At 40.4% G+C, this 16,949-nt stretch overlaps 1 protein-coding gene across 3 annotated transcripts in view; it reads left to right on the top strand.

The window, feature by feature from the left end:
• USP48 (ubiquitin specific peptidase 48) overlaps positions 1–16,949 on the top strand; it is a 104,135-nt gene that overhangs the window by 24,549 nt on the left and 62,637 nt on the right. For all 3 annotated transcript variants that reach the window (XR_010337753.1, XM_021668286.2, XM_012439955.3), the window contains exons 2-8: positions 5,330–5,450; positions 6,441–6,597; positions 9,728–9,855; positions 10,201–10,325; positions 10,953–11,061; positions 14,540–14,673; positions 15,710–15,792. Coding sequence is in view for 2 of the 3 variants with exons in the window: in XM_021668286.2 (XP_021523961.1) it covers positions 5,330–5,450; positions 6,441–6,597; positions 9,728–9,855; positions 10,201–10,325; positions 10,953–11,061; positions 14,540–14,673; positions 15,710–15,792 (857 nt within the window). In the remaining variant the exon portion in view is untranslated. The remainder of the gene's footprint in view (positions 1–5,329; positions 5,451–6,440; positions 6,598–9,727; positions 9,856–10,200; positions 10,326–10,952; positions 11,062–14,539; positions 14,674–15,709; positions 15,793–16,949) is intronic.

Raw genomic sequence — 16,949 nt, 5'->3', positions numbered from 1 at the left:
GCCCCGTCATTGGCTTTTTGGTTCCCACCTGAAGTGTGACCATAGAGACTTGGAAGCCATAGGTTCGGCCTGGGATGGTGCTCTATCACAGGTCACCTGTACCGTGATGGCAGAGTTATTTAGTAGTACCTAGCAAACAATTAATTTAAGACATTGATTTAAAAAGAACAATGCCAGTGTTCTGGGGCCTGATAATACAGATTGCTCCCAGCTTCTCATAGTAGCTTTTGAAAGTCTTATTGTGGTAATATTTAGGCCATTGGTTGTGTTTGCCTTTCGATGCCAGCTTTAGAACCAGTTGAGTATGCATTATTTTTGTGTGTAGGCAGTGGTAGAGGTGAGGACAGGAAGAGCCTACCTTTTGTTCATTGTCTGAATTATTTTGCTCTCAGGAACTGGAGACTAGAATCTGAGCAGTTCCACTGGAACTATTTCCTGAGACTAATGTATCTGTTTGACCCATGGGAGTGTCTGTCTCCCCAGCCAAGTCATCTGAAAAATTTTTACCCCTCACCAGTCCAGGAGGAGGAAGTGAACAAATAAGACTTGATATTATACTTTTGAAAATCAGAGTTGAAGGAATTGACAAAATAAGTGTCCACTTTATTTTAGAGGTGTATTTTCACCATGGTTACACATCTCCCAAAGACATCTGAGGGAGTCCATTACCACTAGCTTGGGAGAGTCCATTGCCGCTAGCTTTAATTTTCATTTATTTATTTATTTATTTATTTACTTACTTATTTATTTTGAGACGGAGTTTCGCTCTTGTTACCCAGGCTGGAGTGCAATGGCGTGATCTCGGCTCACTGCAACTTCCGCCTCCTGGGTTCAGGCAATTCTCCTGCCTCAGCCTTCTGAGTAGCTGGGATTACAGGCACGCGCGACCATGCCCAGCTAATTTTTTGTATTTTTAGTAGAGACGAGGTTTCACCTTGTTGACCAGGATGGTCTCGATCTCTTGACCTCGTGATCCACCCGCCTCGTCCTCCCAAAGTGCTGGGATTACAGGCGTGAGCCACCGCGCCCGGCTTAATTTTCTTTTAAAAGAACCTTCCTAGTATATTCTTGCCACTATTCCCAGGAAAGATTTTATGTTACTTTTCTCATTCTCAGAATCAGTTTTGTCTTTTTTTTTTTTCCTGGAGTCTCGCTCTGGCGCTCAGCCTGCAGTGTCATTCCTTCCACTTTGATAGTTTAAAGGAAGAGATTTTCTTCTATCTCACCATGGAGTGATGGATTCTTACTTTATTCAGTAGGTTATAATCCTATTATTTATTTTGTTGCTAAATTTTGTTGTCAAATTTGGCCAGTGGGACCTCCCCTTCCAGCCAACTCTTGTGCTCTTTTAACATGTCCCCATCATTCTTTCAGTACATCCTTTTAGGGCACAGTAAGATGTTGTAGTTTTGTTTTCTAATTTCACTGCCCTGGCCTTAACAGGTGTCCGCCACCATGCTTTGCAAATTTTGTATTTTTAGTAGAGACGGGGTTTTGCCATGTTGCCCAGGCTGGTCTTGAACTCCTGACCTCAAGTGATCCACCCACCTTGGCCTCCCGTCTCCCAAAGTGCTGGGATTACAGGCAGGAGCCACCATGGCCCGCCAGTTTTGTTTGTTTCTTTAACTCCCTTATAGTAGACCTTTCCCATTATAGATGAGTTACAAGCACGAAAACAAAACCCTAGATCCTTCTCCCCACAGTGATTGAGTTCTACTTTTATTTCCTTAGTAAGCTTTTTTCCCACCTGGCTTTGACAAAACTGTTCCTAAATTGGTCAAACTTGTTTTCATTTTTATTTTTTCAGAAGTTTTAAAATAGAGACAGGGTCTCACTTTGTTGCCCAGGCTAGAGTGCTGTGGCTGTTCACAGGTGCGATCATAGTTCATTGCAGCCTTTAACTTCTGGGCTCAGGCCATCTTCTGCCTGAGCCTCCTGAATATCTGGCACTATAAGCATGCGCCATCACACCCAGCTTCATTTTTATTTTTTAGAAGACAGTATGTTTAAAAAGGACATTAAAACAATTATTTACTTAATTTTGGAATACGTAATACATTTCATTGTTCAAACCCTGGAAGGTATAAAAAGTGATGCAGTCAGCCTGGGCAACATGGTGAAACCCTGTCTCTACAAAAAAAAATTTAAGAATTATCCAAGTATGGTGGCATGCACCTGTGGTCCCAGCTACTCGAGAGGCTGAGGCTGGAGGATCACTTGAGTCCAGGATGAAGAGGCTGCAGTGAGCCATGAACATGCCACTTCAGTGCGGGAGTCTCCAAAAAAAAAGAGGAAGTACAGAGTGTTGTTTACTTCTGCCCTGCAGGTGGCATATACAGAGATAACCTTTGCAGATATGTTTGTTTCCAGTTTACAGTATACTCTTATGTCTAAACAAACAGTTGTGTTTACCCCATTTGTAAATTTAAAAAATGGCCACATGATATGCAGTATTATGTACCTTCCTTTGTTCACCTAATGATATCATTATATATCACAACATTAAAAGCTTTCTCTACCTTTTTATTTATTTATTTTTATTTTATTTATTTATTTTGAGACGGAGACTCGCTCTGTCGCTGAGGCTGGAGTGCAGTGGCGCCATCTCAGCTCACTGTAACTTCTGCCTCCCAGGCTAAAGTGATTCTCCTGCCTCAGCCTCTTGAGTAGCTGGGATTACAGGCACCCACCACCATTCCCAGCTAATTTTGGTATTTTCCGTAGAGACAGGGTTTCATCATGCTGGCCAGGCTGGTCTTGAACTCCTGACCTCATGATCCACCCGCCTCGGCCTCCCAAAGTGCTGGGATTACAGGCATGAGCAACTGTACCTGCTGGTCTACCTTTTTATTTTTTGACAGCAGTAGTTTTTATTGTTTGATTATACTGTAATTTATTTTATCAGTTTCATATAAATTTCCAATCCTTTACTGTTATCAGTAATCCTTTAGTGGGTATCCTACAGAAATATGCACAGTTTTGTTCTATAATGCTCCTTTATAGCAAAAGAAAAATCTAAGCTCGTTTTACATTCAGTTGTTATGTCTCTTTGGTGTCCTTTAATCTGGAAAGATTAGTGGCTCTTTCTTTGTATTTCATGACACTGACTTATTTTGTAGAAAGTCCCTCCAGTTGGGTTTGTCCGATGTTTCCTCATGACTCAATTAAAGCTATGCGTTTTTGGCCAGAACATCGCAGAAGTGATTCTGTGTTGTACATTATACCAGAGGGTGTGTAGTGTCAATTAGATCTATTACTGGGTGTGTTAAATTTATGCATTTGGTTAAAGTGGTGTCTGCCAGATTTCTCCACTTAAAGTTATTATCTTCCTCATTGTAGTTAACTTGTGCTGAGATACTTTGAGACATTGTAAATATTGTTATTCCTCCAACTTGCCTACATTCTCATCTATGATGATTCTTGCCTGATTCTTTTCTGAATCTGATGGATGCCAAATGGAGATGTTTAATTCTGTCATTCCTTCCACTTTGATAGTTTAAAGGAAGAGGTTTTTCTTCTGTCTCACCATGGAGTGATGGATTCTTACTTTATTCAGTAGGTTATAATCCTATTATTTATTTATTTATTATTATTATTATTTTTTGAGTTGGAGTTTCGCTCTTGTTACCCAGGCTGGAGTGCAATGGCGCGATCTCGGCTCACCGCAACCTCCGCCTCCTGGGTTCAGGCAGTTCTCCTGCCTCAGCCTCCTGAGTAACTGGGATTACAGGCACGTGCCACCATGCCCAGCTAATTTTTTGTATTTTTAGTAGAGACGGAGTTTCACCATGTTGACCAGGATGGTCTCGATCTCTTGACCTTGTGATCCACCTGTCTTGGCCTCCCAAGTGCTGGGATTACAGTGTGAGCCACCGCGCCCGGCCTATTACTTATTTTGTTGCTAAATTTTGTTGCCAAATTTGGCCAGCGGGACCTCCTCTTCCAGCCAACTCATGTACTCTTTTAACATGTCCCCATCATTCTTTCAGTACATCCTTTTAGGGCACAGTAAGATGTTGTAGGTTTGTTTTCTAATTTCACTGCCCTGGCCTTAAAATTAGCCATTTATTTCTCCAAGGAGCTCTGGGTTCTCTTAGTGGATAATATTTAGAAGTTCAGATCTGTGTTTCAGAATTATTAACCTGTCTCTGTGGAAAAGAAGCCTACTAATTAGAGTTGGGTATTTGTTCCTTTTGTCTTTAGCCAGAGGGTACTACTGAATGAGCTTGCTAATGAATGTTCAAGTTATTTGGTCGGTCACCCACCCCCGCCTTCCCTTCAGTCTGGATATTTTATTTAGTTGAAATACGTTTTCTCTTAATGAATTTAGGGTTCCTGTCATCCTTATTGATTTTTTTTTCTTTTCTTTCTTTTTTCTGTTTTTTGGAGACAGTCTCCCTCTGTTGCTCAGGCCGTAGTGCAGTGGCACGATCTCGGCTCACTGCAACCTCTGCCTCTGGGTTCAAGTGATTCTATAGCCTCAGCCTCCAGTCTTCAGTTGGGCTGGAATTACAGACATGCACCACCACGCCTGGCTTATTTTTGCATTTTTAGTAGAGACGGGGTTTCACCATGTTGGCCAGGCTGGTCTAGTCTCGAACTCCTGACCTCATGATCTTCCTGCCTTGGCCTCCCAAAGTGCTGGGATTACAGGCGTGAGCCACTGCACCAGCCGAAACAGTACATTTTATTTTAACCTTATTCCCACTCATGTTCTGTAGGTAACCAATTTCATTAGTCTCTGGTTTATCCTGTGTTTCTTTTTGTTCACAATGAGCAGGTATATGTATATGTATATTTTCTTATATATTTCTTAGACATAAAAACTGTATACTAGAGATATTCCTTTGCACTTTGGTTTTTTCACTTAATAATGTGTCCTGGAAAGTACTCCATGTCTGTTCATAGAGACCTTTTTCATGCTGTGTGTGTCTGTATGTGTGTATTTCACTGTTGCATAGCACTGTCATGTAAATGTACCATATTGTCTATGTTTGGGCACTTGGGTTGTTTCTGATATTTTGCAGTTATCAGACAGTGCTGTAATGAATAACCTTATGCATGAGATTTTGCATTGTTGGAGGTATATCTTATGGGTGAATCCTCAGGAATGAGAGTGCTCGGTCTAAAGGTAGTTGTCTATGTGGTTTTGTTAGAGATTGCATTTCTACCTGCAGTAATATACATGCTTGCTTCTCCATAGCCTCACAAAACTGACACTCAGTTTTGCTAATTTATAGATGAAAAATGGTATCTCATTGTAGTTTTAATTTGCTTATCTCTTATGAAACTATGGTCTTTTAAAAATTAAACATTTTTTTTTCCTTAGACGAAACTGCAAAGGAAATCCGAATTGCTTGGTTGGTATTGGTGAGCATATTTGGTTAGGAGAAATAGATGAAAATAGTTTTCATAACATCGATGATCCCAACTGTGAGAGGAGAAAAAAGGTAAACCATCATTTTTAAAGTGATTGCTATATGCTATTTTTTTTTGCTTTTGTTTTGGGCCTGTGATCAAAAAACACTATTGATTTCAGGTAAACTGTGCAACTTTAAGATAAATAGGAGAACTTAAGACTCTAAGCCACTTGAATTAGAACACTTTTTAATGGTATGCTTTAAAACACACAGCTGTGTAATTCAGTAAGCCTTTTAATAATACTTTTAGTTTGAATGCTGATTCTATGTTTGCTTTAACATTGCATGTTTTATTTCAAACTCTTTTAAAGTATTTTTTTTCCTGCTCAGTATCACAGAATCCTAAAGTCTTTTTAAAGGAGATGGTAATTCAAGGGAACAAACCGATAATGATAGCATTTTGCTTTCTAGGGTTTGTATTTTATATATAATGTTGCATTTTAAAAATATACATGAAATTTTCTAAACATAAAGCTTAGCATTCACAAAATAGCCTAGTTTGTTGTCTAGATAGTTTAATAAAAGAATAAATCTTTGTAAGGTCAGGAATTCTCAATCTTACCTTTGGAAAAAGTTGCAACCAGTTCCTTCTACTGCCCCCAATCTTCCAAAAATCTCTATAGACTGTAAAGGAAGTTTTCTGCATAAGTTTTACTTTGTCATTCTGCTGAATGCTGGCAGCTTAGAAATACAGCAGACATAAAGCCTATATACGCTTGTTCAAAACCGATCTTTTCTAGAATCCACTGTTCTAATTTTAGATTTAAGTGGCTGGAGAAGACGATATGCTAGAGATGAGCAGTGATGCTGTCCGAAGTCTTTTTCACTCCTGTGGCCAACCCAAAATGGGGCTCTCATGAAAATTATGCCCCCTCTCCAGCCAAGAGAAACTTAAGGTGGCTATACCATGTTGGTTGTGACAGTCTTACAAATTTTTAATTGAAAATTTAAGAATAATGCTTAGAAATTTGTTGTTTAAGGAAAAATGGATCTTATAATTGTAAATTTTGTATTTTGTAGAACTCATTTGTCGGCCTGACTAACCTTGGAGCCACTTGTTATGTCAACACGTTTCTTCAAGTGTGGTTTCTCAACTTGGAGCTTCGGCAGGCACTCTACTTATGTCCAAGTACCTGTAGTGACTACAGGCTGGGAGACGGCATCCAAAAAGAAAAAGGTGGGTGGAAAGGGGCCAGGGAGAGCTCTCTTCCTGAACATTTTTTTAAACAACATCTTCTTCTTCTTTTTTATTGGTTTTTGAGTCTTGGTCTGTTGCCCAGGCTGGACTACAATGACTCACTGCAACCTCTGCCTCCTGGGCTGAAGTGATTCTCCTGCCTCAGACTCTTGAGTACTTAGGATTACAGGTGCTGGCCACCATGCCTGGCTAACATTTGTATTTTTAGTAGAGTCAGGGTTTCATTGTGTTGGCCAGGGTAGTCTCGAACTCTTGACCTCAAGTGATCCACTTGCCTTGGCCTTCCAAAGTGCTGGGATTACAGGTGTGAACCACTGTGTTAGGCCTAAACTTTTTTATTTTTATTTTTATTTTTTGAGATGGAGTTTCACTCTTGTTGCCCAGGCTGTAGTGCAGTGGCGCAATCTCGGCTCACCACAATGTCCGCCTCCCAGGTTCAAGCGATTCTCCTGCCTCAGCCTCCCGAGTAGCTGGGATTATAGGCATGAGCCACCATGCCTGGCTAATTTTGTATTTTAATAGAGGTGGGATTTCTCCTTGTTGGTCAGGCTGGTCTGGAACTCCTGGCCTCAGGTGATCCACCTGCCTTGGCCTCCCAAAGTGCTGGGATTACAGGCATGAGCCACTGTGCCTGGCCTAAACTTATTTTTTTTGTAGAGACAGGGTCTTGCTCTGTTGCCCAGGCTGGTCTTGAACTTCTGGCCTCAAGCGATCCTCCTGTCTTGGCCTCCAAAAGCGCTGGATTACAGGCATGAACTGTGGTGTCAGTCCTTGAGTAGCTTTTACCAGCCTGCAAAGCCTTTGCACCCCAAGGAGTATATTTTATCTTTATTTTACAGATGATATATTGATTTGCTAAAAGCCACAATAGGTAGTAAGGACATAAATATTGAGAGTCTGATTAGAAGACGGAAGCTACATAGTAATTTGAACAGGAAAAGGGTTTTTTTTGTTGTTTGTTTTTTGAGACAGGGTCTCACATTTTCGCCTAGCCTGGTGTGAACACAGCACACTGCAGCCTCAACCTCCTAGGCTCAACCAATCCTCCTGCCACAGCCCCTCAAGTAGCTGGAACTACAGATGTGCACCACCACCTCTTGCTAATTTTTTTTTTTTGAGACAGGGTTTTACCATGTTTCCCAGACTGGTCTTGAATTCCTGAGTTAAATCAATCTGGCTTCCTTGGTCTCCCAGAGTGCTGAGATTGAAGGCATGAGCCACAGCACCAGGCCTTGAATAGCTTTTAGCTGCCTGCAATGCTTTTGTAGCCTAAGGAGTAATATTTAATCTTTATTTTGCAGATGATATATTGACTTGCTGAAAGCCACAGTTGGTAGTAAGGAGAAATATTTAGAGTCCAATTAGAAGACAGAAGCTACACAATAATTTTAAAAGGGAAAGCTGAGAATTAACAACAGGGAATTAGAGAGATGAGGAATTGGTTAATAAGAGTTAAAGATTAAAGAGGATTTTAAAGAATATAAGGACAGCAGATATAGGGGACAGCCTGTGTCCATGGGGCTAAAAGAGAACATCCAAGGGAGAATCTGCCATCCCCATGGCCCAGGCTTGAGATCCAGACCTCTTTGGACACTGCTGGGATGCACTGGGTGGCTGAAAAAGTGTTGAGATCCCTCCCTGGGCGTCCCTACTGGAAACTGTCCATGAGAAGGTGCTGGGCCCTGGAACCCCCCACAGAGTCCCCTGAAAGAGTGTCTAGGAGGCCATTCACAGGGTGCTCATTTGGAGAAAGTGCCCTTCTGGAGGCACTGTATGTACTGTGAAGCTATCAGAAGAGGTGCTGGGGAAGCTGCTGACCACTGTTAGGTGCAGGAACCTGGAGCTCTTGAAGAAGCTGACCTGCAACAGGTTGGTGAGAGAGGCACAACCAAACCCTGCAGTGCCCTTCACTAATAAGCCTTACCTTCTGGATAACTGGCAAAGGAGAAATATTTGCAGGGCCCATCTCTCATTACTGAGCAGTCAGAGAAGGGTGGATTTGGAGCTGAGAAGCAATAAGTTAATAACTTAAAGAAGATAAGACTTAGGTCTCTGGGGCTCTTGAGATCCATGCTTTCTGTTTCTACTCCCTGCACTAGCTCAATAAAACTTGGAACTCTAAAATTCTAGGGTTATTCTTCACTTAAGTGTGAAATGCTGTGCTTGAGATTCCTGTCTTCTGTTCTATTTGTGGCACTTTAGAATTAACTGGACTTTAGAAATCATGACTAGACACTGTAGTCATGATTGCTGTTGTTGCTTTGATACAGATAGGCTCTTGCATTTGGGGAGTGTCTGTGGACAGTCCTGGCTGCCTCATGATTTCTACAAAACATGGTTGCTAATTCTGTTTCTTTTTTTTCCCTCCCAGACGGAGTCTTGCTCTGTCGCCCAGGCTGAAGTGCAGTGGCGCGATCTTGGCTCACTGCAACCTCCACCCCCCGGGTTCAAGCAATTCTGCCTCAGCCTCCCGAGTAACTGGGATTATAGGCACCCTCCACTACACCCAGCTAATTTTTGTATTTTTTTTTTTTTTTTTTTTGAGACGGAGTTTCGCTCTTGTTACCCAGGCTGGAGTGCAATGGCGCGATCTCGGCTCACCACAACCTCCGCCTCCTGGGTCCAGGCAATTCTCCTGCCTCAGCCTCCTGAGTAGCTGGGATTACAGGCACGCGCCACCATGCCCAGCTAATTTTTTGTTTTTTAGTAGAGACAGGGTTTCACCATGTTGACCAGGATGGTCTTGATCTCTTGACCTCGTGATCCACCCGCCTTGGCCTCCCAAAGTGCTGGGATTACTGGCATGGGCCACCATGCCCGGCCTGTATTTTTTTTTTAGTGGAGATGGGTTTCTTCATGTTGGCCAGGCTCTGGTTCAGGTCTCAAGCTTTGTTTTCAAGTGATCTGCCTTCTTTGGCCTCCCAAAGTGCTGGGATTACAGGCATGAGCCACTGAGCTCAGCCTATTTCTAAGTTTTAAAATGATAATAAAGTATTCATATAGTTTGGATGTAAGGGTGTTTATGTTCTCGTGTGAGGAGGAAGTGCCATTTTTAAAAAAGAAAAGTAGCAACTTTAAAAAAAGCAAATTTATATTTTTCTTTCAATAGATTATGAGCCTCAAACAATTTGTGAGCACCTCCAGTACTTGTTTGCCTTGTTACAAAACAGTAATAGGCGATACATTGATCCATCAGGATTTGTTAAAGCCTTGGGCCTGGACACTGGGCAACAGCAGGTAAGAATTATATATTTTTTTATTTTTTAAAAAATATTCAGAGGTACCAAAGCATTCCTTAGAATGTTTATAAAGGGAGTTTAAGTAGAATGCTTTTTAAAAATTATTTTCTTTCTATTTTGAATGAAAGCCTTTAATTACTGTCTAATACATTATACATTATACTTGATTGCATTTATGGAAATTCATATGTGGGCACAAACTGATTGAACACAGTGGTAGCCCCTGTTTGAAATGCTGAGTTGAAAGTATAGGTAGTTTCTGGAATGTTGAATGTATTGCCATTTGTAGTATAAGTTGAAAAGCAAGATAATAATTTTTCTTTTCATTAACCTAAACTTGAAGGATGCTCAAGAATTTTCAAAGCTCTTTATGTCTCTATTGGAAGATACTTTGTCTAAACAAAAGAATCCAGATGTGCGGAACATTGTTCAACAGCAGTTCTGTGGAGAATATGCCTATGTAACTGTGTAAGTCTGTTTCGACTTTTTCATGGTACATTTCATTCTAGAACAGTTACTCATATGTTAACTATTTTTCAGTGCAGTTCCTGGTTATAGCTTTAGTGGGCTATCATGGGACCTGAAATATTTATAGTAATACATTTCCATGTGAACATGTAAACAAGTGACTTGGTAATTGCATTTGAACCCATCCAGGTGTTAGGAACTGTGTCTGGGTAAGCTCTTGCCATCTGCCCTTGCTTTATGGCTGTGTGGTGTGAGCTAAAGAGTAAGATTGGAGCTGGCTAGAATACTAAAAGTAAATGTAAAATGCCTCTTTAAAAGTTTCCATGAGTACAGTGTACAACATTTGGTTGATGGTTACATTAAAACGTAGACTTCAGCACTGTGTGTTATATTCATGTAACAAAACTGTACTTGTACCTGTTAAATTTATATTAAGAAAATTTCCCAACGAATACTTAGCCTCACCAGTCACTTTCTGTTTTTATTTCATTTTTAGTATACATAACAAGTAATTTATGTGAAAGAGAATTAAGATTATAAATGCCTTTTTCCATCTTTCTAGGATGTACTACAATAGAACTTTCTTGCTTTCCCCACTCTGATCTGAATTTTGTTATTTTATTATAGTTGCAACCAGTGTGGCAGAGAGTCTAAGCTTTTATCAAAATTTTATGAACTGGAGTTAAATATCCAAGGCCACAAACAGTTAACAGATTGTATCTCGGAATTTTTGAAGGTATTCAAATTTTGGTGTGTATATTGTACCTGCCCATTAACAGTTAAATGTTATTCTGAAGGGTGTTTTGATTTAGTGGCTAGCGCTTTTATTGTGTCAGCTTTTTCTACATAAGCGTCTGTGTTTGTGTAATGATCCAGAAGAAACCTATGAAGTACCAAAGCAGGCTGTGTCTTAAAAATGATTTTGGTTATTTCAAGTTATTTTATATGTAAAGTTATGTATGTGTGAAAAGATATTATTCTGAGATTGTGGGTAGTGGGCTATTGAAAGAATGCTAAGCTCGGTTATCTTAAAGATAATTTACTTTCTGCAATGAAAACTAGAATGTGTTAAATATAAAACTTTTTTACATTGATATGGTCTTTCTGCTTTCTGTATAGTTAGATTCATGTGGAGATAATTAAGTGATTCCTTTCTGTTCTGAGTGGAAAACTGCTAAGAGGAACTCTTTGTTGTCAAGCATGAACGTATACATAGCGTAATAGACAAGCTTATTATCCAGCTAGCTGTCTTCAGATATTTTTGTGCTTTCCGACTTCCTCAGCTCATCCAGAGCATGCCTGAAATAGTCATTGAATTCATTTAGCTGAATATTTATTGAGTGCTTACTCTGTGTCAGACACTGTTTCAGCTGTTGGGGATTAGCCTTTATGGAGCCTGTAAAGTAGTGGTGTGGACACCAGGGAGAGACAGTAAAATAAATAAAGTTAGAATATATAGTGGGTCAACTGTAGTAAGTGCTGTGGAGAAGAAGAAAGCAGGGAAGGTGGTACTGGGCAATGTGCTAGGGAGTAGGGTGGGGTGGGGACAGTTTGTAATAAAGTGGTTGAAGGTGAAGCGGTGAGCTTCGTAAGAATCAAGGAGAAGAGTGTCCTGGGCAGAGCTCGAGATGAGAATGTGCCTGGTGGATTGAGGAACGGAGTAGGGGGTTGGGGAGTGTGGGTGGATGTGGCTGAAGTGAATAAGCAAAGGGAGAATGATAGAAGATGAAGTCAGATAGAAGGTTTATCAGATAGGGCCTGGTAAACCTTGGTGAGAAGTTTGACTTTTACTCTGGGTGAGGTTGAGATGTCATCAAGGTCATACGCATATGAGTGATACAGTCTGTTTTAACAGGCTAACTGTGGGTACTGTCTTGAGAATAGGCTGAAGATGGGTTAAGGACAGAGAGGAGTGCATGGTGGCTTGGACCATGGGTTAACTGAAGAGGTGATAAGCACTGTTTAGCTTTTAGATACATTTTCTAAGAGCAGTTAGAATTTGCAGGCTGGGGCTGGTTGTGGTGGCTTACATTTATAATCCCTGCGCTTTACGAGCCGAGACAGTAGGATCACTTGAGATCAGGAGTTTGAGACCAGCCTAGGCAACATAGTGATAGACCGTCTTTGCAAAAAATAAAAAAATGAACCAGGCATGGTGTTGAACAGCTATAGTTCCAACTACTCAGGAGGCTGAGGCAGGAAAATTGCCTGAGCTCAGGAGTTTGAGGCTGTCATTAGCTATAATTGCACCACTGCACCCCAGCCTTGGTGACAGAGCAAGACCTCATCTGTTAAAAAAAAAAAAACATTTTTTAAAAATTTGCAGAGTGGACATGGAGAGTAAGAGTCAAGGATTACCAAGGTTTTTGGCCTGATCAACTAAAAGAATGGAATTGCTCTAACTGAGATGTGTAGGACCTGGGAGGAGCAGGGTTGGCTTTGAGCATGTTACATTTGAGTGGTATAGTTCCAGGGAGAAGTCATGGCTGGATAAAATCACCAAGAGAGTGGGAGAGAGACGAGGACTGAGTCCTGGGACATTGAAATGTTAGGGATCAGGGAGGTAGGAGCAGCTGGCACCAAAGGCTGTGGAGGAATGCCAGTGAATTAGGAGGAAAGTGTGACTGGTATCCTGGAAGCCAAGTGAAAAGATGATGGTACCAGTATTGCGTTACTTAAGTAATACTGTGCAAAAAGCTTGAGCTCAGGAGTTTGAGGCTTCGGTTAGTTGTGATTGGCTGCAGTTAGCTTTATAGAAATATAAAGGCAAATTTTATTTATTAATTATTATTATTTTTGAGACAGAGTCTCGCACTGTCGCCTGGGCTGGAGTGTAGTTGTGCAATCTCAGCTCACTGCAACCTTTTGCCTCCCAGGTGCAAGCGATTCTCCTGCCTCAGCCTCCCCAGTAGCTGGGATTATACGTGCCTACCACCATGCCCAGCTAATTTTTTTTTATTTTTAGTGGAGACAGGGTTTCACCGTGTTGGCCAGGCTGGGCTTGAACTCCTGACCTCGTGATTCGCCCACCTCAGCCTCCCAAAGGGCTGGGATTACGGGCGTGACCCACTGCACCTGGCCAAGGCAAATTTTAAAAAGAAACCACTATCAGTGAAAATGTTTGATTTTTCTACACGTTTCTTTTTAGCTTTGTCTCATGAATGTGTTTCAGTAATTTTAACCAAATATGTATTTAATTCTGTATTCTGGTGCCCATATATAGTTTTTACTATCACCCCCCATTTTTTATCTATCTCTCTATCTGTCTATCTATGAATGAATGACTGACTGACTGAGTCTTGCTCTGTCACCAGGCTGGAGTGCAGTGATGTAATCTCGGCTCACTGCAACCTCAGGCTCCTGGGTTCAGGCAATTCTCCTGCCTCGGCCTCGCGTGTAGCTGGGACTACCAGCACACACCACCATGCCGGGCTAATTTTTGTTTTTGTATTTTAGTAGAGACGGGATTTCACCGGGTTACCTAGGCTGGTCTCAAACTCTTCAGCTCAGGCAGTCTGCCTGCCTCAGCCTCCCAAATTGCTGGAATTACAGACATGAGCCACCTTGCCTGGCCCTTTTTTCATTTTTTCAAGATGTAGTCTCACTCTACCAGGCTGGAGTGCAGAGGTGTGATCTCGGCTCACTGCAAGCTCTGCCTCCCGGGTTCAAGTGATTCTCATGTCTCAGCCTCCCGACTAGCTGGGACCACAGGTGTACACCACCATGCCTGGCTAATTTTTGTATTTTTAGTAGAGACAGGGTTTTACCATGGTGGCCAGGCTGGTCTTGAATTCCTGGCCTCAAGTGATCCACCCACCTCAGCCTCCCAAAGTGCTGAGATTACAGGCATTAGCCATGCTGCCCAGCCTTTTTGCAGTTTTTAAATTAATGTTGCATCAAAATACATGTGACATTTCTTTTTAAAACCTACATTAGAATTCCCAGAAAAATGGGACTACCGAGGCAAATAACCTAAAACAAGCATTTTTAACATCATACATTTGGGGAACAGGTTGATGTACCTGTTTTAAATATCATTGTATACAAATTGATAATGTCACTGCTGAGCAGTTCCTATTACTTTTGTGTGTCCATTATTTATAGCAGCTATTGTTAAATAGCTTAAGTGAGAGCTATTAACTAAAATGAAAGGTTTTTATCACTTGTTTTAAACCCATCTTCTTTTAAAATTAATATGTCTTATTCCTGATCAGGAAGAAAAATTAGAAGGAGACAATCGTTATTTTTGCGAGAACTGTCAAAGCAAACAGAATGCAACAAGAAAGATTCGACTTCTTAGCCTTCCTTGCACTCTCAACTTGCAGCTCATGCGTTTTGTCTTTGACAGGTAAATGTGTGCAAATAGTAGCGTTTGTTGTTCATTGTGTGCTAATATGTACAGACTTTACCATCGATAGATGAGATGATAAAATGATTATAATTTGAAACTCTAGATTTGAGGATGAAAGTTATAGATGGAGCTTGCCATTTTGAAATGTCAGTATTTCATGATTTTATCATAAAAATTTTAAAGAAGCCAGCCATATAGAGTTGATAACTAGAAAGGTAAAAAATTCTTACATTTTTTATTCTCAGAAAGTAGAATAAAGAATTCTTGGGCAATAAGAATGAAACTCCATCTCAGGGAAAAAGAGAAAAAGATAAACTGCAAGGAACTGAATTACCCTGACCTTCTGTATTACTTGATATTTTAAATAGAATAAATTTTGTAATCATTACACCCATGGAGTGTGTTTTTCATTTTATAATCAAAATCAAGGCAGTGTTAGCACATGTGCATGTCTTCTGTAAAGCAGGAGAATTTGTTTCTTTTGTGATTAAGTTGAAACTTGTGAAAAATAAGCTGTGTTTGGAATCAGCACTTTAAATTCACATTTTTTTTTGAGATGGAGTCTTGCACTGTTGCCAGGGCTAGAGCGCAGTAGCGCAGTCTCAACTCACTGCAACCTCCGTCTCCCAGGTTCAAGCGATTCTCCTGCCTCAGCCTCCCGAGTAGCTGGGACTGCAGGCACTCGCCACCACGCCCAGCAAATTTTTTGTATTTTTAGTAGAGATGGGGTTTCACTATGTTGGTTAGGCTGGTCTTGATCGCCTGACCTCATGATTCACCCACCTCAGCCTCCCAAAGTGCTGGGATTACAGGCGTGAGCCATTGTGCCTGGCCTGAAGTCACATTTTTTAACCTATTATTATTTGTCCATCTATAAAACAATATTCTGTTTACTTCTAATTGTACAGGTTTTAGAGGAAGCTTGTTAAGTGAAAGCTAACTACTGTTGAGTTTACTAAAATAGCTAATAGAGCTTATATATTGTATTATGATTGCTTTAAATATAAATATAATCAGCTTTCCTCTTGGTTAGGCAAACTGGACATAAGAAAAAGCTGAATACCTACATTGGCTTCTCAGAAATTTTGGATATGGAGCCTTATGTGGAACATAAAGGTAATATTTTTACTGAGGAGTAAACATTATAATGCTCAGGAACTCTAACTTGTGACTGGCTTTTGATGAATATGGAATAGCAGTCAATTGCCAATTTTGTTTGCTAATCTCTCTCTGGGAACCTCTGTCTAGAAACAAAGTCTTTTTTAGGAGAACCAAGATGTTAATTCCATTTTGTGTGAGTAAGCACATAGCAAAGATTAGATGGTTCATCTATATGTACAGAATTAAGGGCATAAAAATAATTGATAAAAAATAAAAAAGGTATTTTACTGTTTCTGAACCTACATTTGCCACCTTAGTTTAAATACTATTATTTGTCATTCTTCAAAACTAACAGTCTCCAAGCTGCCTCCATTCACTTTTTAAAAACGTTGTCCCAAAAACTTTAGGTGGCATAATTCCTGTATTTATGTTTTTATTTTTCATATCTGTAACAACTAATATGTCCTAGGATGCTATCATTGTTTTAACAAGAAATAAGTACTGCATATTTCTTTTGGTAGTCTTCATCCTACCAAACAGGATGAGTCTTATTAGAGAAAGGACTGTTTTACTTCCCTTTAAGGTTGTATTACTTATGTATTTATTAATTTATTTATTAATTTTTGAGATGGAGTTTTGCTCTGTTGTCCAGACTGGAGCGCAATGGCACGATCTCAGCTCACTGTGACCTCCGCCTTTTGGGTTCAAGTGATTCTCCTGCCTCAGCCTCCCTTGTACCTGGGATTACAGGTGTGCACCCAGGCGTAGCTAATTTTTGTACCTTAAGGTTTTGCTGTGTTGGCCAGGCTTGTCTCAAACTCCTGGCCTCAAGTAGTCCAGCTGCCTCAGCCTCCCAAAGTGCTGTGATTACAGGCGTTAGTCACTGAGCCCGGCCTGAAATTTTTAATACAAAAATTATTTCGTGAATCTGTCTCTTTCCACAAAAAGACAAAATTTCTACAGGCACCTTACAATGGAAGCAAGCTATAAAAACCTTTAAGAGACATGGGAAAGTTGGGGAGGAATGTGCTAAATGAATATGCAAGCTTTCAAATGTATGATACTCTCAGTACTGTGCTTTAAAATTTGTACCTCTATGGAAGAAGGAAACTGTTACCAACTTCACTTTTGGACTTCATTGTTATATTGTTATATTTTGTTGAATAAATAAA

This window comes from Aotus nancymaae, unplaced genomic scaffold (assembly GCF_030222135.1).
Source record: "Aotus nancymaae isolate 86718 unplaced genomic scaffold, 86718_ANA_hifiasm-v0.15.2.pri h1tg000053l, whole genome shotgun sequence".
Lineage (NCBI taxonomy): Eukaryota > Metazoa > Chordata > Mammalia > Primates > Aotidae > Aotus > Aotus nancymaae.
This window is presented reverse-complemented; position numbering and strand designations above follow the sequence as displayed.